We start from the raw sequence: 22451 nt of genomic DNA on the forward strand, positions 1-22451 counted from the left end.
TGGCGTCGTCGCACGTCCGCTACGCTTCCGCTGATCGTCGTGGTGTACGACATGCGATCGAGCTCCAGCGGCCAGTCACGCGATGGCCCTGCTGCCTGTGGGAAGCCGGCGAATGGTGGGCGGGGGCATTCGCTATCGTGTTGCTGGAGCGCGCGATAGGTGATAGCGGTGTTTGGGGCGGTGGGCATGGCGTGGGCGAGTAGTACGGAGGCGAGGATACTGGGCCTGCCGCTTCGCCACCCGGTGTAGAGTAGAACAAGAGCAAGACATGCCTAGCCATGCCTAGCCCATCTCTAGTGCCACCAGTCTGACGTCCGTCTCGTCGGTCCCGTCGGTCCCGGCACCGAAGATCCGGTAAAGGATAACCGGCCAAGTTCCTAATCAAGGGCCACCCCAGCGAATTGGATTACAACTATTTCCTAATGCCTTTACGTGTTTCGTATTGAATCATCAGCGGGGGCCTTTTGAGGGCTTTGCTTGGCAGTGTGGTTGGTGCGTCGCGTTGCTCGGCCCGGCGTCGGTCCCTGGCAAAGTCAAAAGGCGACGACGGCACGACTCTAGCGAGGTGTTGGTCGCCGCCGCTCCGCGCTCGGCACCTCGACGACCCACCCCGGACATCACGGCCTCGGCTCGTCTTTACCCCGTCTAGTGCACGGTGCCGAGCTCGACGACACACGATAAATCCTACCTACTTTTCTCGTCTTGCCCATCTCACCCAACCCCCAACTCACTCACCCCAAACTACTCACACTCGCTACGATGACAATCTACACGTCGCACTGGGACGCGCCGGCGCTCCCCGAGACGTCCATCTTCACCTACCTCTTCCCCGACAGCGCGGCCGACTCGCCGCTCGAGCGCTTTGACCCCAAGCTCCCCGCGTTCATCTCGCCGCTCACGGACACGACCGTGTCCCGCGGCCTGCTCAAGGAGAATGCGCTCCGCCTCGCCTCGGGCCTCCGCAAGGTGGGGCTCAAGAAGTACGACACGGCCTGCGTGTGGGGCGCCAACTCGCTCCCGTGGATCAGTGCAGTCTTCGGCCTCATCGCCGCTGGCGTGACCGTCACCCCGGCCAACGTGGCCTAGTGAGTAGTAGCCTCATGCGTGCATGCCGAGCATGCCAGGCGAGCGTGCCAGCTAACCCCCGCCAGCGAGGCCCACGAAATCGCCCACCAGATCAACGACTCGGGCGCGAGCCTCCTCTTTGTTGACCCCGCAAACCTGCAGACCCTCGCAAAGGCCAAGCCCCACCTCAAGAAGATCTTCCCCTCCACCCACATTGTCCTCCTCTGCCGCACAGAGGACAAGCCCGAGGTCACGCCCTACAAGTCGGTGTACGAGCTCTTCGGTGAGGTCGCCCCCGCCGAGCGCTTTGTCGGCCAGGACGCCATCGACTCGGCCGCATGGCTCTGCTACTCGTCCGGCACGACCGGCCTCCCCAAGGGCGTCGTGACGACGCACCACAACCTCACCAGCCAGCTCCAGGCTCTCAACGTCATGCACGAGCCGCTCAAGAGCGGTGAGGACACGGTGCTGGGCATTCTCCCGCTTTCGCACATCTTTGGTGCCATCATTGTGCTCCTCCAGCCCTTCTCTGTCGGCGTTGGAGTCGTCGTCCTCCCCAAGTTTGAGGAGGTGTCGGTGTACAGCGCTATCCAGAAGGTAAGAGAAGCGGCGAGGTTGTGCTGACCCTGCAGTACAGGATCACGTACTCGCTCGTCGTCCCCCCGATTCTCATCGTCATGCTCCACTCGCAGACTGCCAAGAACTACGACCTGTCGTCGCTCAAGGCGCTGCTGTCAGGCGCTGCACCTCTCTCCAAGGAGCTCTGCGCCGAGTTCAAGAAGCGCTACCCCAACTTCAAGGTCGCCCAGGGCTACGGCATGACCGAGACGTCGCCTGTCATCATGAGCATGACGGCTGCCGACGGCGCGGCGCATGAGGGCCAGTGTGGCCGCCTCATCCCGACATGGGAGGCGCGTCTCGTCAAGGAGGACGGCGAGGACGCCAGCAAGGCCGGCGAGTCGGGCGAGCTGTGGGTCCGCGGGCCCAGCACCATGAAGGGCTACCACAACAACAAGGAGGCGAACGACAAGTCGTTTGCCGAGGGCCGCTGGTTCAAGACTGGCGACGTGTTGACCAGGACCGAGGACGGCTGGTACCAGGTCGTCGACCGTGTCAAGGAGCTGATCAAGTACAAGGGCTTCCAGGGTGAGTGCGCGCGCAGCGACGCTTGCTTCTATCGCTGACATCCCAGTCCCGCCCGCCGAGCTCGAAGCCCTCCTGCTCACCAACCCCGACGTTGTCGACGTCGGTGTCATTGGCGTGTGGGACGAGTCCCAGGCGACCGAGCTGCCGCGCGCGTACGTTGTCGCCAACCCGCGCCTCGGCCTCAAGCCCGAGGGCTACCCCAAGTTTACGCGTGACATTGCCGCGTGGGTCGCCGCGCGCGTCGCGCCGCAGAAGAAGCTGCGCGGCGGCGTCGTCGTCATCCCCGCCATCCCCAAGTCGCCCTCGGGCAAGATTCTGCGCAAGGACCTGCGCAAGCGCGCCGAGGAGGAGATCAAGGCCGCCGGCGGTCTCAAGACCGACTCGAGGTTGTAGAGAGATATGGGGCATATAGAGCATGTATGGGTTGCAGCAGGCAGGCAGGGCAGCTCCGACAAGCCGGCGCAGCAGGACAGGTTGGCCGCCGCAGCGTCCCGGACACCACCCTGCACGGACCATTAGCATTCGCCGTCCCGCGGGGCCCGTTGCAGGCATTGAGGCATAGATCTGTGGTTGTGCAGGGCTTGTCGCGCACGACGGAGGCAGCACCTGCGGCGATCGTCTTGGCGCGCACGATCTCCGATCTTGTCGCGCCTCGCGCGTCACCAAGCCTCGACGCGACGCTCACTGCATACGTACTAAATATAATCACTAGGTAGAAGGACACGGGGAGCTATAGCATACAACGAGAGAGCGAGACGAAACCAATAACCCAGAGCTCACGGTAGATCTACCATCACACCTCTTATCCCTTGGCGCTTGCGGCCGCCTGTGCGGCCTTCTCCTCTGCCTTCTTCTTCTTCCTCAGCATCTTCATGTGCACGAGGCCACAAGCGTTGCACAGCGTCCTCGGGCCGAGCGGACCACGACGCCATTCAGGCGTCTCGGTCGCGCCGCACCCACGGCAGTAGGTCGCTGGCCGGTCCTTGTCGCCGTTGGACGCGCGGGCACGCTTGGGCTCGGGCGCGCCGCCCGATGGACGGCTGGCCGCAGCTCGCATGGCGCCGGCCGCCGGCGCGACCTGTAACCTGCCCGAGAGGTAGTCGGCGGCCGTGTTGGCACAGTCGACAATCGAGCGGTACGGCTGGCCCGAGGCAGAGGGGCCCTGGTGATCGGCAGGACGGATGTGAGGGATCGCAGCTTGAATGTGCCTGTATGCGAGGAGTGCCTGTGTGGATCAAGCGTGTTAGCGGACAGATCTTCGGATCGACACAAAGTCAAAAAGAGACTTACCTGGGCAAACTCTTGCGGGCCGACGTGACCCAGGTCATTGCGCTGCCATGGATCTGTCGCTGGCTCGCTTGTGGGGAACGGCGTCGCGTACGGCTGGGCGGGGTAGTGGGGGTTGTACGCGTTGAAGTCGGGAAAGTTGGATCCCAGGCCGGTGGGGTAGATGGACGCCATGCTGGGGTAGCCTGTGGGTTGAAGGGACGTGGAAGAGTACTGGTCCTGCTGGTAGGTGGGTTGCTGCATTATGTACGAGGACGACGATGGTGTTTGGTCAACGGCGTCGTCACGGTCGCTCCCGGGAAAGTCGGGCCGTCGAGGGGAGAGTCGCTTGACCTCTTCGGAAAGGGACGACTGTTGCCACAGGTTTGTAGTGTCGCCCGAGGCGTAGTGCAAGGCTTCGAGGTTGTAGTGGTGGTCGAGATGCTCGGGAGAGTGCCAGTCGGCGGGTGGCGAGCTCACTGGCGGGGGCGTCACGGGCGAGAGCGAGAAGCCAGAGCGTTCAGAAGTTGGTGTGACGCGGGGCTGGAGTTGCGGGAAGAAGTAGTCGAACGAGTCGTGGGCCGTCGTGATCTCGGGCGGCGAGGGCGAGGGCCAGGCGCTGTCGTACTCGTACTCGTACACGGGAGGCTGAAGAGTGTATGCGAATGGCGAGGGGGCGGGCTGTGAAGAGGAAGAAGGAGATGAGGATGAGGAGGCCTGAGTCATTGAGAGCGAACGAGCCTGGCGGCGTCGAGACGTGCGTACTTGCACTTTCGCTGGCTGGCTGCTAGCAAGCAGCTTGGCTGGCGGCGGCGGCGGCGGCGCGGGGTAGTAGGGGTTTGTTGCCAGGCCGGAGTATGCCGCGGCGTCGTGCGTGCTTGTGGGTGGGGGTGGGCAGTGCAGTGCTACGGGGCAGGACGGCGGCGTAGCGGCGTTGATGCGGATAGAGTTGCTGCGAGTTTAGGGAAAGGGACGAGACAAGTCCGGGTCTGCAGGAGTTGATTAACTTGGGACTTGGGGGGAAAAGCGGAAACGGGCAGGGGGAGAGAACAAGGACTGACCTACCGCGGGGAGGGCGAGGGGGGTCGGTCGTCAGGTACAGCAATGACGAAGGGAGCCGTTGCGTTTTCGAGTATCGCGAGTTATTGTTCTCTGACGAGGACAAGGGTAGAGTAGAGGGTACAAGAGGTCTGTGAGATGGATGAGGGGAGGTGATGAGGGGTGGGTGGGGGGTGCAGTGAGTCGACTGGCTAGGCTGGGTGGTGGAAGGGGATCGGGGGGGCGTTTCTCTTGCAACTTGTCGCAAAGGTAGTGGTGGTCCGGGCACCCGTGATGGTTATATCTCCTTGACGTGCTGTTTGTTTGCCTGCCAGGTAGCAACGCCAGCTGCTGCAGCTCCAGCAGGACCTGCACCTGCTTCCTGTTCGGCTCAACCAATGCGACCCCAGAAGGGCGTCTCTCTCTGTACGCGGCCCCCTCCCGTAGCAATCTCGAGGCAGCAGCGCCGCCGCCTCGCCGCCTACTGCGCAATTCGACCAGAGGATGCAATCACCAGATGTCGCACTCCACGTTCGTGAGTCGCTCCTGTCCTCTGCTCTGCTCCGTTGCGCTGCGCCTCTGGAGTACTCGAGGAGGCGCCTGTGGAGACTGCTGTTGACCCTTTGGGTGATTCCCTGGCGAAAGAGGTCATCCGCGCCTCGTTCCACTGCCCATGGGCTGGTCGCATGCCTCGACGCCTCTCTGGGGCTTTACGCCAGCGCCGCGCCGCTCCAGCAGCAGCAGCAGGGCAAGGCAGACAGCCCAGGCAGCCCAGGCAGGCAGCATTCCCATTCCTCGGTCGTGGAACCTTTTTTGGTGGGCGCCGCGGTCGAAAGAGTCTGGAACTTTTGGCCCGTGATACTCTCGCCCGACGACCGAAACTAAGGGAAGGGAAACCCACTGTCAGCCCCGATTTGACATTTGACCCACGACCCAGGGGTTCCTAAATACTAACCGGAGTACGTATTAATAGCGGAAGTATAAACACAATTATGTTTATTATGAATTTGGCTAGGGCGAGTTGGTTGCAGTCGCCGGGACAAACGTAATTCCGCGATTAAACATTTGACAACACGCACCGCTTGACCATGTTCCGCCACTCCTTATTCTTCGGCATTCTCACGACCAATGCCATCACACGGTATCCATCACGCGCCGTGTTTCACGAATCGCACCCCCACCCACGCCGCTAGGAGCTCCCAAGGACGACAACCAGATCTCACTCACTCCGAGGCCCACCAGACCGGTGCAAACCTACACCCGCCAACCGGTGCTCGCTTCGCTGCGAATCTCCGCTTGTTAGCTAAGCTGTGCGTGCCATGTCGATCAGTGGGTGAAGCGGTGTCCGTGGCGATCTAGTCTGTGTGCGCTCAAGTGGCACCTGGCGTGAGTGGGCTTGAGTTTGTCGGGCGACAACTCGCACCGCCATGATTAACTTGCCAAGCACACACACGTAAAGCATATCTGCATGAGACGATAGGGGTTTCCCACGAGCCCGAGGCTCTTGGCAGAGCGTTCTCAATTCACATTGTCCAGAGCGGTGTTGGGAGTGGGGGGGGCGTTGCCCGGCGTCGCGGGAAAGCCATTCCAGGCGTGACCGGCGCCGGCTCACGCCTCAGGATGCGCCGCCACAAGCGCCTCTGAAACCCAGCGCTCCCACTGGGCCTGGCGTGCGGCGTGCTCATTCTGTGGCGGGGCGACGTGCTGAAACCAGCGCTTGATGCGCTCGGAACGCAGGCGCCAGTCGCCGGCAGCGGCGCGCGTGTCAAACTCGAGCGAGCGACGCGCCTGGGGCGGGACACGCTCGTTGAACAGGCCGCGCGGGCCAATCTCGCCGACGTCGGTGCCGGCGCACAGCGCGTCCCACTCGGCGGGGGGCACCTGGCTGCCGAGCTCGCGCGGACGCACGACCACAGCCGCCATCTTGCCGACGGCGAGGTGCCAGCCAATGTGGCAGTGGAGCGCCCACACGCCGGGGTCGTCGAGCTTGAGGCGGAGGATGACCCACGTGCCGGGCGTGATTGTGAGCGAGTCGCGGCGGATCGGGTTGGCGAGGTTGAGCGTGAGGTTGGGAATGTCGGCGGTGGTGATGGTGCCGTTGCCGCGCGCGACGATGTAGAACGGGCGCCCGTGCAGGTGGAACGGGTGGGCGAGGGGCTGCGGGTCGAGGAGGTTGATCTGGGTGTGTGAGCAGGCGGCGCAGGCGTTACGCACGATGAGGTCGGCCGTGCCGTCGCTGTTGAAGGTGACCGACGGGACGTTGGACGCGTTGAGCTCGCGCCCGTCCTTGAGCTCGGAGAAGAAGGGCGAGTTGATGTAGTTGCTGTGGTTAGCGGCAGGTCGAGCTCACTACTCACATGTACGGCGTGTTGTTGAACGCGAGGGCAAGGAACGGCGTGTTGCTCACCGGCTCGAGGAAGACGCCAGAGTGCGAGTCGAGCTGGGCCGCGGCGCAGGTGTCGGCCGGCGCGTCCTCTGCGAGCGCGGGGACGAGGAGCGCGTCGTCAAAGTCGGCGCAGGGGGTCGTCTGCGGGTCGGCGAGATCGGGCCACGGGTCGTGCTCTGGCACGGCCGTGGCCGGGACCCCGTCCACAGTGTAGCGCAGCACGCCGAGGCCAGTAAACTTGACGAGCGGGTTCTGGCAGTTTGTCGCGGCATTGACGCGGATGTACGCGGCCGTGTCGGGCTCGCGATCGAGTTCCACGACGACGCTGTACCGCTGCCCGTTGTTGACTGGCACCTCTTTCGTCTTGAACGGGACGAGCGCCGTTCCGTCGGCCTCGACCACCTCAAGCTCGTGCCCGTCGATAGACACGCGCACCATGGCGTGCCCGCCAGGGTTGATGATGCGGAGGCGGACGCCCGCGCCAGCGGGCAGGCGCAGCTCGTACGGCTCCTTGTGGCGGCATTCCACGCCGGCCTGGACCGTGGCGCAGTCGACTTGCCCGACGCCGTTGACCGTGATGGCGTCGGGCATGGCGACGACCGGCAGGCCGCGGTATCCCTTGCGCACGTCGCTAATCGCGTCGAGGATGAGCGCGCTCTGGTCGTCGTTCCAGTCGGACGCGAAGAGGACGTAGTCGGCGTCATAGCGCTCCTCGTGGGGGGAGTGCACGACGAGCGCGCCAAACAGCCCGTCAGACATCGTGTTGCCATAGTGCGAGTGGTAGAAGTAGGTGCCAGCCGCGCTGGCGACAAAGCGGTACGTGAACGCGCCGCCGGGCGGGATGGGGCACTGCGTGAAGCCCGGCACGCCGTCCATGTAGTTTGTGTGGCGCTGCTCCATGCCGTGCCAGTGGATCGCCTGGGGTGTGTCGATGCCGTTGTGCACGGTCACCTCGATAGTGTCGCCCTGCAGCGCCTCGATCGTCGGGCCGGGGAACAGGCCGTTGAACGTCGTCAGGCGGCGCGCGAACCCGTCGGGGTCGCCGGCGGCGTACGTGATGGTGAGGTTGTAGGTGCGGGTGGTGGGGGTGTGGTGGTGGTGGCCGCCGTGGTGGTGGCCGCCGTGGTGGTGGCCGTGGGCGTGGGCGTGGGCGTGGGCGTGGCCGCGGTCGTGGTCGTGGTCGTCACCGTTGTCACCATAGGCGCCGTCGTCACCGTCGTCACCACCGTCACCGTCGTAGCCATAGCCAGCACGGCGGCCGCGCCCCTTGCCAGCACAAAGCGTGACGGCAAAGCTCGGCGCGCTCGCCGTCAGCGCCGGCAGCGGCGGCTGCGCGACGGGCCAGAAGACCCCGAGCGGGGGGTGCGGCGCGGGCAGGAGGGGCGGGACGGCCACCGGGCCGGGGGGGAGCGGGATGGGGGGGAAGGCGGGGGGGACAGAGGCCGTGCCGGCGGCGAGGGGCGGCGTCGTGGGGGTGGGGGCCTGCGCGGCCGCGACAGCGAGGAGGTAGAGGGCGGGGAGGAGGAGCATTGCGGTTGGGAAGGGCCGCGTTGGGGGGGACGTCGCGCCGCTGCCGCCTTTATGTAGCCCTCGCGCCGTCGCACCGTCTGCTCACGCACCGCCCACTCACAGCCCACTCGTCGGCCGTGGGCACGCTCACTCGGCAGGCGATGCGCGTGTGTGGGCTGCCGACGATCCCGTCCGTGGGGATTGGCGGGCGGCGTGCCGCTCCTCGCCGTCGCGCCGACGCACAGACCGCGCCACGAGAAGATGGCCGACGAGGATTGCCAGGGGCATGGCTGATCGCCATCCGACGGAGATGCGACGCCGACGTGCGGGTTGCCCGAGCCCGAGCGGTCGGTGCGCCGGTGCAAGAGTGTCGCGCCGTCGCCGAGGTGCCACCGCCACACTCACTATAGGTGCCACCTCCCTCCTCCCCGTCGACGCAGCCATCCGCCCGGCCAACGATAGTGGCCCATCTGCGACACCAAAGCCCAGCGCGACCGCCCCCCGCTCAAACCAATAGCATCACAACAACAGGTACAAGCCGCCCCACCTCTCACTCCTCCGCCGGCGCGGCCCGCCGCAGCGCCCGCTCGAGACTCGCGACGCGGTCGAGCAGCATGTCGGTGGTCACGCGGCGCGCCTCGCGCTCTTGGTCGAGGGCGCGGAGGGCCGCATGCAGGCGGGTGTGGAGGCGCTCGCTAACGGCCTCGGACGCGGCCAGCGCTGTGGCGTGTGCCGCCCGCTCGCGCTCCAGCGCCGTGGCGTGCTCAGCCCGCTCGTCCGCGCAGCTGGCGCACTCTTGCTTGCCGGCACGCAGGAGCAGCGTGACGAGGTACTCTGGCGGCGTGGTGGGGAGCGGGCTGTGCGTCGTCAGCGGCCCGAGCACCGTCGTGATACATACTCGTCCTCGGTGTCATCGGGGGGAAGAGGACTCGCCGCGCTCGACGGGCTCGGCGCCGCGTCGCGCCAGCGCGGGCCGTCGTCGTCGCCGCCGCCGCCGCTGCTGCCGCTCACACGCCGCGCCTTGCTCCGCCGCTCGCACTCGTCCCCGACAGGACTCTTGCGGCGTGTCGCGCGCGGGGGCGTGGTGCACGCCGACGTGCTCGCCGTACTCTCAGACTCGGCGCTCTCAGACTCGGCGCTCGACGCCGAGCCCGCGTCGCCCGCGTCCGACGCGCCCGGGGACCACGCCAGCGCGGGCGACCCGCGCCGGGCTACCCCCCGCGCTTCCGCCGCGCGCGTGGCCGACAGTACCTGCAGCCACGCTCGCGTGCTCTCAGTCTTCTCGGTGCGCATTGGTAGTCGCGGGCGGGGGCGAGGAATCGAAGCGGACTCGGGGGGTGAGTGGGTCGCTGGCCGTGCGGGTGGGTCGGAGTCGAGTCGGGCCTCGTCTCGTCGCGTCTGGCCTTGTCCTCGTCGCCGTCACCGTCGCGTGGGTGTTGTGCAAATGTCGCGTTGTGACTCCCGTCGTGGCCATTTATCTCTGCAGACATGCCCCCCCCTCCCCCTTGCACCACGCACAACGCAACGCACAACACGACGCACCACGCACCACGCACCGCCTACACCGTCGACTGCCCGCCCGTCTCATGGGCCAGCCGGTCAGCCTGGGCCTGGCCGCGTACACTGTGCGCTAGGGCGCGCCCGCGCACCCGCGCCACACGGACACACCACCAATGTTCTCCCCAACGCGCAAGAGTGCCACACTTCGAGTGGCGCACAAAGACGGCTCCTGCTAAACTCTGTTGCAGTCAGTGCACGCACACACCGGCCTGGCCATTGCCAAAGCGCAAGCGCACTCTGGCGTCACGCCGGCCCAAGCAACTTCGCACAACAGATGTCATCGGATACGAATCTTTACAATCAAATCGGGCTCAAATCATGTTTGCTTTGAATAGCCGCCTCGTGCCACACGCGCCTAGAACCCGTCCTCGGTCTCGCTCGCCGTCTCGTCAACAAAGTCGTAGTCGTCGGCGAGGTCGTCCTCGACAGCCTCGGTCGCAGGCGTGGCAGGCGTGTGCACAGGCTCCACATGCTCAATCTCGTCGACATCGACGTCTGAGAATGAAAAGTTGGACGCCACCTCGTCGTCGTCGATCGTCGAAGGGGCGACAGAGCTCAGGCGCTCGCTCAGCTCGGCAGCCGAAGGCGCCGGCGAGCGCAGAGCGTCCTTGGGAGTGGGGAGGTAGAACGAGTCACCAGTGTGCTGCACCGGGGTAGGCGCCTCGGGAAGGATGAACGACGACGACTGGAGCGAGCTCTCGCCAGAGTTGCTCGCCTCGACGTTGATTCTCACGCGAAGAGGCTGGCCGTACTGGACGCCGTTGGCATCCTCGACGCGCCAGAGCTCGATAATCTCCTTGCCAGGCATGTCGGGGACCACGAGCCCGTCAATCGACACGTTGACGTCCTCGCCATTGACGACGGCGGACGGGGTGAAGGTGACGGTCGAGGCCGAGCCGTTACCAAGCAGGCCGTCCGTCTTGAGCACAAGGCGGAGGTGGTCAAAGTTGAAGTCGGAGCCGTCGGCAAAGTGGCGAACAGTCCAGGTCTTGGTGAACTCGGCGCCGGCTGGGAGAGTGGTGGCCGCCGGGATGGTCGCGTGGCGGACCCAGGCAAAGACGTCACTGGGGCTGGCCGGAGCCTTGGGAGTAGCAGTGCCCTTGGTTGTAGCAGGGGCAACGGCAGCAGCGACGGCGGCTGCGACGGCGACCGCGGGAATGGCCGCGGCGGCAATGACGCTGGTGATAGGGTCGTGGCGCTCCTCGCGAGCTTCAGTCTTGGGGGCAGCCGAAGCGATGATCTTGGCGATCGGGTCCTCACGCTCAGTCACGGGGGGCTCGAGTGACTCGTACGCCGGTGTCACCTTGGTCACCTTGTGCTCCGGCTCGACCGGAGGCTCAAGCGAGTCGAACTGGGCGGGTGCCTTGCCCTTGCCCTTCTCGATGGGGGCAGAGGCCTCGGCGGGAGGCTCGAGGGTCTCGTAGGCAGGCAAAGAGGCCGCACGCGACGAGGCACGCACCTCGTACGGAGGCTCGAGCGAGTCGACAGCCGCAATCGGGAGAGTGACCGGCGCCGTCACCTTCTGTTCCATGACGGGGGGCGACACGGGGAAGGCACCAACAACCTTGGGGGTGGCAAGGCGCTCCGGCACTGAAGCAACCTTGGTAGGGGCAATGGGCGCCTGCAGCTGGGGAATCTCGTCGTCGACAGGCGAGGAAGGCTTGGGAGTGGGGCCACGCGAGACTACGTAGCCACCGCGGACACGGACCTTGGGCTGGTTCATGGCGCTCATCGACTGAACGATGGAGTCGAGCGTCTGAGCGTACTCGCTGCCGCGCTGCTTCCAGTCGTCGGTGGTCACATTGCGGACATTGCGGATGCTCCCAGCACGGCTTGACTCGCCCTGGGTGGTGGCAGGCTCGGTGCGGGAGGAACGCTTCGTCGGCGCCTTACGGTCGCGGTTAGAGACGCAGAATCGAATGGACTCGTCCTTGTGCTCGCTCACAGGGTCAAAACTCGACTGAACCTTGACGTGCAGAGGCGTCTTGGTCTTGAGCATCGGGTGCGTCTCGGGGTGCACCGCCACCGGGGCAGACTCGCACTTCTCGCAAAGGTCGTAGTCGGGGCACTCGGGGTGCATGCACTTGAAGCGCGGGCCGCGGATGGTCACGTTGCAGCCGTCACAGATGACGAAGGGGTGGTTGACGTTGTAACGAGCGTCCCACGTAGGGTTAGTCACATAGTCGGTCGGCTTGTGAAGCTTGACGAAGCTGTGACCCGGGTGCGTGTTGTCCACAGACTTGGCACACGTGCTGCAGCAGTCCCAGTCGGGGCAGTTGAGGCACTTCCAACGAACACCAATGATGGTCTGAGAGCAGAGGTCACACGTGGCCGGGTGGGCGGTGGTGCGGTGAGACGGGCGCTGCGACTCGGCACCGGTGGTCGTAAACTTGATGCGCTCCTCGAGACCGCGGTGGAGCATGGTCCGGAAGGTGTGGGTAGCGGGGTGCAGGTCCGACGTGTGAAGGAGTGGCAGGCACGAGCCACACAGGTCGTAGTCGGGGCACTGCTCACACTTGTAGCGCATGCCACGGATGCCGGTGAGGCAGCCATCGCATGTGATGTGCTTGTGACGGAAGCCACCCTTTCCGAGCTTGGTAGATGGCTTGGCCTTGTCCTTGGCGGTTGCGTCGGACGCAGGCGCGGCCTCGGAGGGCGCAGCGGTCGAGACGAACGCGCCCGGGATACGGGGCTCGGGGGCGGCTTCCGCAGCCGCAGCCGGGGTAGCCTCGGCCGGGGTTGGCGCAATGCGGGCGGCGAAGCCATCGAGAGTGTCGACGAGCTGGCCTTGGAAGTGGACAAGGAAACGGTCCAGAATAGCGCCAATCTCGCGCGCGGGGGCCGCCTCACCAGCGGTGTGGAGCATCTCGCGGACGCTCTGAAGCCCCGCAGTGCCAACGGGAGGGCGCTGGGGGCGAGGGAATCCAGGAGGAGGGCCAGGGGGCGGGGCCCACGTGGGACGGTGGTGGTGGCGGTGCCCGTGGTGGTGGCGAGAAGTGTTGCGGAGGACCGTCTCCAGCGGCGGGAAAGCCGACGTGTCGAGATCGCTGTTCTCAATCTGCCAGGCCGCGAGTTCCTGGTCCGTCTCCTGGAGACTGCGCATGTCGTCGAGTTCCTTGTTGTCCGCCCACTGGCGGAAGGTCACACCGTCGCGGAAGCCACCGAGGTCCTCGACAATGAGACGCTTGGTCGTGCGAGCCTCGCGGAGCTTTTCCTCGAGAGGCGGGATGGCGCGGCGTTTCTCCTCGACGCGGTCCGACCAGAACGAGACGCCGAGCTCGTCGCCCTCCTTGCGGCAGTTCTCAAGCTTGTCCTCGAGCGAGATGAGGATCTGGTGGTGGTGGCCGAGGTCATTCTCAAAGGCGTGGATGCGACCGTCGAGCTCGCGGCTCTCGATCTGCATCGAGCCAGCGCGGTGGAAGTCGTGAATCTCCGCGAGCCTGGGGTCGGAAGACAGAAGGACAGTGAAGACCAGCATGGGGTTGGGGAACCCGTTGACGCGGAGGAAGGGCTGCTGCGCGAGTTCGTATCTGTGTAGAGTGGTGTCGATCGTATGGAGCAACGAGGTTCGGCCGAATGAGGAATGATGGGAGGGAATTCGTCAGCTGGTTTGTCTTAGCGACGAGACGATCACTCACTCGGCAGAGTCGCAGACGTGCTGCTTAAACTTGATGCGTGACGGCTTCGAGTCGTCGGGGAAGAAGAGAACGTTGACCCAGAACGGGTGGGCGGTGGAGGGAAGGTCAAAGATGGCGCGGAGCTGTGACGTGAGTGACGGTTCAGAGGGGCGAGAGGGCGGTGATTCATGTTGCGCCAGACAACATGCGCGCATGCACATGTGCACATTGCAACGCGCGCGCGCGCGCATGTGTAGCGAGCGTGTTGGAGCCTGTCGCTGCCAGTGACGACAGACGCCGTCGGCGCGGGCAGTGTTGCCACGCGTTGTCGGCCGCAGTTGGTCCGGCGCAGTTGCCACCCAGCGAAGCCAAGACATTTACTCACCTTCTCCTGGACCTCCTCGTACGGAGGGAAGCCGCGCGCGTCAAAGCTGAGACGGCGAGTCTCGTCGCGCAGCGTAGCCTTGATGACAACCATGACTGGTTGAGTGGCTCGGGTTGATTTATCGACGCTTCGTCACCGCCTTATCGGGCCGGCGGGGTTGGGTGAGGTGATATGTGCGGCGAGGCAGGCAGGTGACTGCTGGTGTTGAGCCAGCTTTGGGCAAGGACAGTGATGCTGCGAGCAGCTGCAACGAGGTGTACTCTGTTGCAAGTTGATGCAGTGTGCAAGAGGAGGAGGGGGCGAAGGAATATGAACGGTGGGAGACGGAGTGGAGACGGACGGGGAGGGAAGATGGTCGCTACTAAGTAAGCAGGTAGGATGGTTTAAGAAAGGCGTCATTGTACCCATCGCCCATCGCCCACCGCCGCCGCAGCAGTGACGACGCGTGTGGCAACTATGGCAACTCGTCAGTGTTGTGCCATTTGACGGCCGAATCCGGCCATTACGCCACTTGATTACTACAAGCCTAGACGCCCGCCCCTTCGAGTTCTTTCGTCTTCCATTGCAGGCCTGATACGGTGTACGGGTGACACTGACTAGGCGTGGCGGGGCGTGGCGGGTGCGTCAGTGGTGCTTTTGGCGCTGTCGCATGGATACATTCTCTCATCTTCTCTCGGTCCGACCTACGGGCTTGTTAATCTATCTCGCAGGCGGCCGCGTCACCCTCGCCTGCCTTGTTCAAGATGCGCCTGGGTGAGGTGGCGATTAGCATTCATCAATTCAGGGTCTCTCACGTGGACGAGAACCAAAAGTTGTCCAGTGCCACCTGCCCCCGGTCTGCCCGCGAGCCAGCCCGCCCACTGGCTGCTCCCAGCTCGGCTACAATCTCAACCGTAGCGGCTGCGATTAGAGCGGGGAGCGCGGGGCGCGGGGCGCCAACTGCCCACTGGCTCGGAGTTAGATCCGCTTGTGACAAGCTCCAAGGGCAAAGCTCGGCCAAGGGGGAGGGAGGACGCACGCGTGTTCTCTGTTGGCTTCTGCACGGCCAAGGCATGCATGATCATGTCCCCTCCCAGAAACCAGGTCTGTGCGCACACGGGCCGAGCCATGGGGAGGGAGGGAGGGGCACGGGCTCGCCGCAGACTGCACACTTGGGCCGATCTCGCCATGCCTCTTCGCAGGCATCCACCTGCATCACCGACGACGACGACCGACGACGAGCACAATGAATTGGGCATGTTGTTTGAGGAGCAGTTGATTCGTCGTCGGGTCGCATGGCCTCCTGGCTGGCTCCATGGCTCCTTGTCGCATTCCTCGATCCTTAACAAGGGCGCCGGCGTCGCAGTGTGGGTTGCCGGTGGCCCCTTATTTTGACCCCACAGTCAAAAGACTGGTTCGCGTGAAACCCAGAGCGAGCGAGCGAGCGAGGCGACGATGCAAGCAGCGGAATGTACCTGACGCGCCGCTCTCGTGACTCTTGCTAGACTGCAATGCTGCCACGCTGCCAGACGGCGTCGCCGCCGCTGCTGCTGCTTGCTGCCTCGGTCCAAGGGACCCGGTCACGAGCCCGCCCACCCCCACGAACCAAACGCCGCGGCCGTGGCAAGTGCAGAGAGTTGTCGGGGCGCCCGCCAGTGCATGGTCGATCAAGCGGCGCGCCCCTCCGCGGCAAAATACGTCAGGAGGCAGAGCAAGGCAGGGTCAAAGTCAGCCCAGCCCGCTCGCTCGCTCGTCGCCGTGTGATCACACTGAGCGACCTCGACAACACTAGCATTCCCACTCCCGCCCCTCATTCCGACAGGGCAGAGTCGAGGGAGAGAGAGAGAGAGCGCGAGCGAGCGAGTGTGATCAGAGAGCGCAGAGTAGCCTACAACGACGACACACTCTCGGCCCGCGACATCGCCTGCACCCGACCCGTTTAGTTATTCGCCCACACCGTTGGCCCAAGGTAGGTAGGTCTCGCCGGCGTTGATCTCGTGTCGCCACTAACAATCCATCACCACCACCCTTGTTCCCACATCCTCGCTCACCCCCATAGACTTATCCTAGACTGCGCCACGCGTATCACTCCCTCTACACGATCTACACACCACAGCGGTACACCGACGCTGTAGACGACGAATCGACAACGACGACGACGACAGCAACAACCGACACGCGCCCTCGCCACACGCACACGCAGATCAAGCTCGTTGCCCCGTTGCCTTGCGCCTTGCTTCTCTTGCCTCCACCTTCCCCGCCTTCCCCGCCGCCGCCGCCTTGCTCTCGACCGACCGACTTGTCGCCGCGCCTTTGCCTTCGCCGCCTTCCCCGCCCCGCCGCCATCGCCGCTTGCAGCCGGATTCAGTGTCTTGTCCCATTTTGACCCTTGTTCACACCTTGCCGCCGCCGCCGCCGCTTGCCCTCCCCCGGGTCCCCGGTTGTGAGATTTACCCCCGCCCGAGTTCAAGGAAGACTTGCACGCGCCGCGCCAGTCGAGTGATCAGACAGACGGCGGACGTGTGATTGACCCCCCAAGAGTCACAAGTGCATCCAAAGGCACCCAAGCCGCCTGTACGCATCCTTGCAACATCCTCCCCCTCCTCTCTTTTGCCTTCCTCGTCGTCGTCTTCTCCCCTCCCCTTCAAGCTTGCATCCGCCCGCCAGCCCGTGCCGCACGCCGCTCGACCGCTTGACCCAACCAAGCCCTTTCAAGCCAAGCCCGTCTCCACCGGCTCGCACCCACCGACCCCCTCCCCCTCCCCCCCCCCACACCACACACTCTTCCACACTCATCCTCATCACACACCCCACCCACCCCACCCACCCGCCTACACGCCACCGTCCATCGCACAAAGGATCGTCGCAACGACCACTTGTCCATCGACACCATCCAGCACGTCGTCTCTGACTCACTTTGCCCCAACCCCACCGCTGCCATCCGCTGCGCCCTTTTTCCCTGTGACACAAGGGCGTCGCGCGACACAACAATTGAGTGAACAGAGTGGGGAACAGTCGCAACCACACACCCACTCTACAACTGCCATCAAATCACCAGCGCCGGCCCATCCGCGCGCTCGACAGCAATCCCACCAAGCCATGGCCGAGGCCGCAACCCCGGGCTCCCCGGGCGTCGGCGCCGGCTTTTCTACCACCGCCGAGGCCAAGAACGGCTCGACGCCGCCCCCAACCAGCGACACACAATTTCGCCCCTCACCAGTACGCTCGTTCACAGTTGGATATCCCTACCTCTCGACATCCAAGGGGCGGGCAACATCCCAGCCGCCCTCCGAACGGTTACCCAGCTCGTCCCCCGCCTCTGGTAGGGGATCGCCCGGCGTCAACGGCGGCAGCGAGTTTGGGGTGATTGGCGGTTCCCGAGCGGGCGGTCGCTTCAGCCAAGGAGCTGTGCCCGTTCCGCCCACACGAGCAAACAGCTTTTCTGTCGCCGAGAGCAAGATTGACCACAGAGTGGGTGTGGGTTGTGTTTTAGTATTGACTCTTCCAGCCCTCAACCCTCGTCCGAGCGCTCTCATCACACGTTGAGGAACGAACCATGTCCCGGTCTTCATCGCCATCGCCGTTCCCGACGTTCTCACCCTCGTCGTCGCCATCAACGTCTCCCTCGGCCTCGGTACCCCAGCTCCCGAATGACTCATCTGGCTACTCGCCGCCCATCGCTCCGGCAAACGTTTCGCGCTCGCGCTCTCAGTCGCTCGCCACGGGCGTGCGACCCGACCGCAACTTTATCATGCCCATGAGCACGTTCGACAACTATGGCGGTAACACCGGCGCCAGCGCTGGGGCCGCTGCTGGATTCATCTTTGACGAGCCGACGAGCTGGCGCAAGGACGGCAGCAACTTGTCGCCCTTCTCCACAAACATGCGCCCCTTTATGGACCGCGAAGACCCGGAGCCCATTGTCAAGTCATCGGCACACGTTGCGGCCAATTTTCGCACACCGCAAGAGACAAGCTTTGGGTCGCGTGCGTGGGCCTCTCCCAAGACGGCATCCGCGCTGTCCAACTCGGTGGCCGACGCCCTTGGTCCCCAGCAGCCCTCTTACTCGTCGGTGGTCGGTGGCTTTGAGGAGGCCAACGGTGGCCGCTCAGGCACGTCTAGCCGTCGCCACTCAATGTCGGTCGTCGGTAGCTCTGGGCGCCGCGGCTTTGGCTCGGCCTTCAACGAGCCTGGCTCTGGCATGACACCGGCGCCCCGCCGTGGTGTGGGCCCTCTTGGCTTCACTGATGACGAGTTGCTGCCGGACCGCTTCGGCAACGCTCTAAGCCTGCAGGTGGACGACTCGCGCAAGGCCGAGCTCGAAGCATCGAGCCTGCCTGGGTTCGGCACTGAAGGCCCGCGCTCCCCAATTGCGAGGTCCAACCCTCCGGGCGAGCCGTTCTTCGGCGACGATGCCCCAGCGACCCGTGCCCGCTTCGGCAGCTATGCCGAGCCGCGTTCAGCGGCGGCTGCCTTTGCCCCATCCAGTGCCAGCCCCGACCGGATTCGTGAGGACCGTATGCGCGACGAACGACGCCCCGGTGCCATCGGCGGTCCTGTTCGCGCTGGCAGCGGCCCCCAGCCTGCCGCCGGCCCCATCGGCGGGCCTATTGGCTTTGACAGGTTCGGCGCTGCTCCACAGCTCGCCCCCGCGCCCTTCCGCCAAGGCCCGGGGTTCGGCGCCGGCGCCCCCGGCGTCTTTGGCCGCCCGAACGTAACTGGCTTTGGCTACTTTGGTGGCATCGGCCAGCCTCCCCCTCCTGGCCGTCCGCCGTTCCAGAATGGAGCGTTTGGTGGTGGCTTCACCGCGCCATTCCCGTCTAATAGCTCCCCGTCCGCTGGGTTTAACTCGTCGACCTACTTTTCCCAGCAGCCTCCGGCTCCGGCTCCGGCTCCAGCACCGACCTCGCCGTCGTCGTTCTCTTCGCTGTCACTGGCCGACCTCGGAAAGGGAACGCCGCTCGCGTCGCTCCCCCCGACGACACCGCTCTACATCGTTACGTTCAAGGCCGGCCGCCGTGACGTCTTCTACTGCCCGGACCCCACCCTGCTCATCTCGAATGGTGACCGCGTGATCGTGGAGGCGGACCGTGGATCGGACCTTGGAACGGTTGTCTTTGACCAGCTCACACCCATCGAGGTCCGTGAGTGGCAGGAGCGCCAAGCGACTGCTGCGCTTCTTTCTGGCGCGTCGCAGCACCAGCCTCCGGGCATGGCCATGGCGGGTGGGTCGGCGGCGTCACCAGGCCCCTCTGGCCACACGCGCAACGGCAGCCTGAGCGTTCGCCCACCAGCCCCCGGTAGCCTTGACTTTACTGGCGCCGACCTCAACACGCTTCTCTCTGGCGTCGGTCCTAGCGGCTCTCAGATGGACATGAGCGGCGGAGGCATTGGAGCCCGTGGACCCCTGGCCAAGGAGGTCATGCCCAAGCGCATCTTTACCAAGTCGAGCGGCGGGCCCGAGGAGCAAGCGTAAGTTACAATGGGGCACGGGGGCACGTGTCGCTGACCCCACAGCCGCATGATGGAGAAGCTCAAGGAAGAATACGACGCCATGATGATCTGCCGCGAAAAGGTGGTCCAGCGCGGGCTGCCCATGCAGATTGTCGACGCCGAGTACCAATGGGACAGGCGCAAGCTCACGTTCTATTTCAAGGCCGACAAGCGCGTCGACTTCCGCGAGCTTACCAAGGAGAACTTCCGCATCTTCAAGGTGAGCAGACGTGCTGTTCATGGCTAACCCCCAGTCCCGTATCTGGATGTCCATGGTGCCAAAGGACGACCCGAGGAGCGGCTGAACCTTCACAAAACAATTAAATCAAGAACAACCCCCCGAGCACAGAGCGTAGAAATCAAGACTTTTTCTTTCGTTTGTTTCTTTGTTGCGTCTTCATTCCCGGGTCGACGTATCGCCACTGGCGATACTCGGCACCCTTTTGCGCTTGCGCGCTCTAATCGCGGCCGTGTGGCCTCGCGTAGACAGGATCGCTGAACAAGATTGTACGATAGCGGCGTGCTAGTAGTTGCTTTCTACGTAGCGGGTATTCCATTGTAATGGTATCAAAGCTGGGTACAACAAGTTTGGGCTATGCGCCGAGGGACGCGCGGGTGGGTGTGGGTGGGATGCCGGCGGATGGAGGGGGGTGGCTCCCGCCTGACTTTACCGTGCGGATCTGGAATGTGCCTGCGGTGTGAGCGACCGCTGCTTGGTGGGTCAACTTACACTGGGGCAGCTGGGCGCTCTCCGCCGTGACCGTCGCGACCATGCCGAGGCGTGCGAGTGCGCCCTGGATGAGCGCCTGGGGGAAGACGAGGTGGACGCGGGCGGCCTCGAGGTCTGCCGCGGCGCCGCGGAAGCTGCTGAGCGCGCCGAGCGGGGGGAACGCGTGGCTCTGAAGCACGAACACGCCGCGGTGGTTGGTGCGGAGGTTGTCAATCTGCTTGCCGTAGACGTGCAGGAAGAGGTCCTTGCAGATGAATTTGATGATGTCGAGGTGGGATGCGATGGGTGCGCGGGCGGCGGTCAGCCTGGGTTGGCGTCGGCGTCAGCATACGATGCTTCACCGCTAGCCCCGACCCACTTCTCAGCGATAAACCCGCCGACCATGAACCCGATGCGCTCCATGCGCGTCGCGACGGCCTCCTCCACGATGCCCGGGACGGCGTCGGCGGCCGCCGATTTCCCCTTGCCCTTTGCGGCCGCCGCGGCCTCGGTCGCGAACGCGCCCTCTGCCGACCCCTCGGCCTCGCGCTCGGCCTCGAGCCGCCGGTGGACGGCGTACGACGCGCTGTCGGTCAGCGCCTTGAGCGCCGCGGGCACGAGGTAGGCCGGGAGCGCGGCGTCGACCAGCGCCGGCACGGGCGCGGCGAGCGCGTGCACTGCTGGTGGGGCGATGGGCGCGATGGGCGCGTGTGGCGTCGTCGACGAGGACGGTGGTCGTGACATTGTGGGGTGTAATGTTAACGGCTTGAGAGTGGTCGCGTCGATGTCGATGCTCGATGACGGGGTGGTCGCGAGGTAGCTCGAGCCTGGCCACGTGGCGTATGACGTGTACTAGTGTACTTGACCCCCTCACCACCGCCGCCGACGACCAGGGAGTGGAGGCGGAGCCCCTGTGCGGAAATCAGGTCGACCCATCGCCTACACCTCGCTGTTTGACCATCGCACATTCTCCCACTTTGCAACACTGCGCCATGCTTCCCTGTGACGCTGCTACGCTCGATGCGTACTCGATCAACGGCGGATGGCAGGGCCGTCAAGTATTCGACTGGCGCTATTCCACTCGCTAATCGTCGTTGACAACCCCGGCGACCGCGCGACGGCCACTGCGGGGGACGCCGAGCGGCGTGAGACGGAGGCAAGCGCCGGCACACAGTGACACTCGCCTACTCGTGATACCCGACATCAACGCATCACGGCGACACTTGCGACGCCCACGGCTCGTTACAAGCCCAGGAAAGAGCATTGCAGCACGTTGCCGGTGTGGCGTTGTCCTCGCGGCATAGGCTCCCAAAGCTCAACGCTTCACTGGCCGCTCAACGCGATGGCCTCGGCGCCCACAGTTCGGAAACTCAGTGTCGTGGCCTCCGCGCCGCACGACTGGGCGTTTCCTAATCCCAGTATTTCTGACCCCGCCTCAGTATTGCACCTCGTCGCGTGCCCGTAGCACTTACCCTCGGGCCGCTGGCCCGGTCATTCTGAAGCCAGTACATCCCAAGGACTCAACTACGACATTCTAACTACTGACAGTATCAGTCACATACCGGTGGGACTGCTGGGGAGGTCGCTGCAAGCCGGGCGAGGCGGCTCGATAAGGCTGAAACGCATTGTGGCCGTGAGCGGCTATCGTGCTCGGTTCCGCACTCCAACGAGGTTGCAGGAGGCAAGCCCCCCGTCGTCGCATTCCAGGCAGCGAGCGACCGCCGGTTCTTTCCAGTCAACGCCGATGGGGATGTGCGACTTGTCGAGGTCGACGCGCCTGACCCGAGGAAGGACACATTTGCTAGACTTGGCCCTGGTGCTGGTGCTGCGCCCCGCACAGACCTCGGTTTTGTTCCCTCGCACGCGACCTCTGCACGCGGCTCGCTCGCCAAGGCTTGGGTCAGACGGCGACGATCACTTGCACGCCCAAGGATTGGGCCCGGGACCACGCTCGCGCCGTCGCCCCCCACTGCTGCTGGCCTCGACCCCTCGGCCCCTCGGACGCCTGGCCAAAGGACCGCGCCGCACCCACCCTGTTCTGAGCATGCACGATCCCCCAAAGGCATGACGCACGCACGTCGATGACTGCCCCCACGGCACGGCTGGCTGCACCTAGGCTGCACCTTCCCCTCGAGGCCAACCAGCCGTATCAGCATGCCCGGGCGACTCGCGACGCGCCGCGCGTCGAGTCGAGCGCTTCTCGCCCCACCAGACGTGCCTTCCCTTGCTCGTCAAACCCATGCCGACTGCTTCCTGCCCACTATTTATTCGCAATCTTCCCTCGACACCACGGTTTCT

General features: G+C 64.7%; 7 protein-coding genes across 7 annotated transcripts; 2 read left to right on the plus strand and 5 right to left on the minus strand.

Moving 5' to 3' along the window:
• Positions 1–759: 759 nt before the first annotated feature.
• Positions 760–2604, plus strand: Q8F55_008115 (uncharacterized protein; the record flags this gene model as incomplete). Its single annotated transcript, XM_069356519.1, has 4 exons — positions 760–1085; positions 1152–1662; positions 1698–2211; positions 2258–2604. The coding sequence occupies 4 exons, from the start codon at positions 760–762 to the stop codon at positions 2602–2604; spliced, it is 1698 nt and encodes a 565-aa protein (XP_069206360.1).
• Positions 2605–3013: 409 nt separating this feature from the next.
• Positions 3014–4203, minus strand: Q8F55_008116 (uncharacterized protein; the record flags this gene model as incomplete). The annotated part of the gene is made up of 2 exons (XM_069356520.1): positions 3014–3436; positions 3502–4203. The coding sequence occupies 2 exons, from the start codon at positions 4201–4203 to the stop codon at positions 3014–3016; spliced, it is 1125 nt and encodes a 374-aa protein (XP_069206361.1).
• A 1920-nt stretch (positions 4204–6123) lies between these two features.
• Positions 6124–8431, minus strand: Q8F55_008117 (uncharacterized protein; the record flags this gene model as incomplete). Its single annotated transcript, XM_069356521.1, has 3 exons — positions 6124–6693; positions 6730–6838; positions 6873–8431. 3 exons carry the CDS (start codon positions 8429–8431, stop codon positions 6124–6126), a joined length of 2238 nt encoding a protein of 745 aa, XP_069206362.1.
• Positions 8432–8960: 529 nt separating this feature from the next.
• On the minus strand, positions 8961–9703 carry Q8F55_008118 (uncharacterized protein; the record flags this gene model as incomplete). The annotated part of the gene is made up of 2 exons (XM_069356522.1): positions 8961–9267; positions 9309–9703. 2 exons carry the CDS (start codon positions 9701–9703, stop codon positions 8961–8963), a joined length of 702 nt encoding a protein of 233 aa, XP_069206363.1.
• A 622-nt stretch (positions 9704–10325) lies between these two features.
• Q8F55_008119 (uncharacterized protein) lies at positions 10326–14065 on the minus strand (the record flags this gene model as incomplete). Its single annotated transcript, XM_069356523.1, has 4 exons — positions 10326–11858; positions 11916–13500; positions 13609–13730; positions 13973–14065. The coding sequence occupies 4 exons, from the start codon at positions 14063–14065 to the stop codon at positions 10326–10328; spliced, it is 3333 nt and encodes a 1110-aa protein (XP_069206364.1).
• A 2985-nt stretch (positions 14066–17050) lies between these two features.
• On the plus strand, positions 17051–19749 carry Q8F55_008120 (uncharacterized protein; the record flags this gene model as incomplete). Its single annotated transcript, XM_069356524.1, has 4 exons — positions 17051–17422; positions 17664–19423; positions 19469–19664; positions 19699–19749. 4 exons carry the CDS (start codon positions 17051–17053, stop codon positions 19747–19749), a joined length of 2379 nt encoding a protein of 792 aa, XP_069206365.1.
• Positions 19750–20037: 288 nt separating this feature from the next.
• Q8F55_008121 (uncharacterized protein) lies at positions 20038–20897 on the minus strand (the record flags this gene model as incomplete). The annotated part of the gene is made up of 3 exons (XM_069356525.1): positions 20038–20135; positions 20175–20479; positions 20533–20897. The coding sequence occupies 3 exons, from the start codon at positions 20895–20897 to the stop codon at positions 20038–20040; spliced, it is 768 nt and encodes a 255-aa protein (XP_069206366.1).
• Between the last annotated feature and the right edge of the window lie 1554 nt (positions 20898–22451).

Source organism: Vanrija albida, assembly GCF_041260175.1.
Source record: "Vanrija albida strain AlHP1 chromosome Unknown contig_6, whole genome shotgun sequence".
Lineage (NCBI taxonomy): Eukaryota > Fungi > Basidiomycota > Tremellomycetes > Trichosporonales > Trichosporonaceae > Vanrija > Vanrija albida.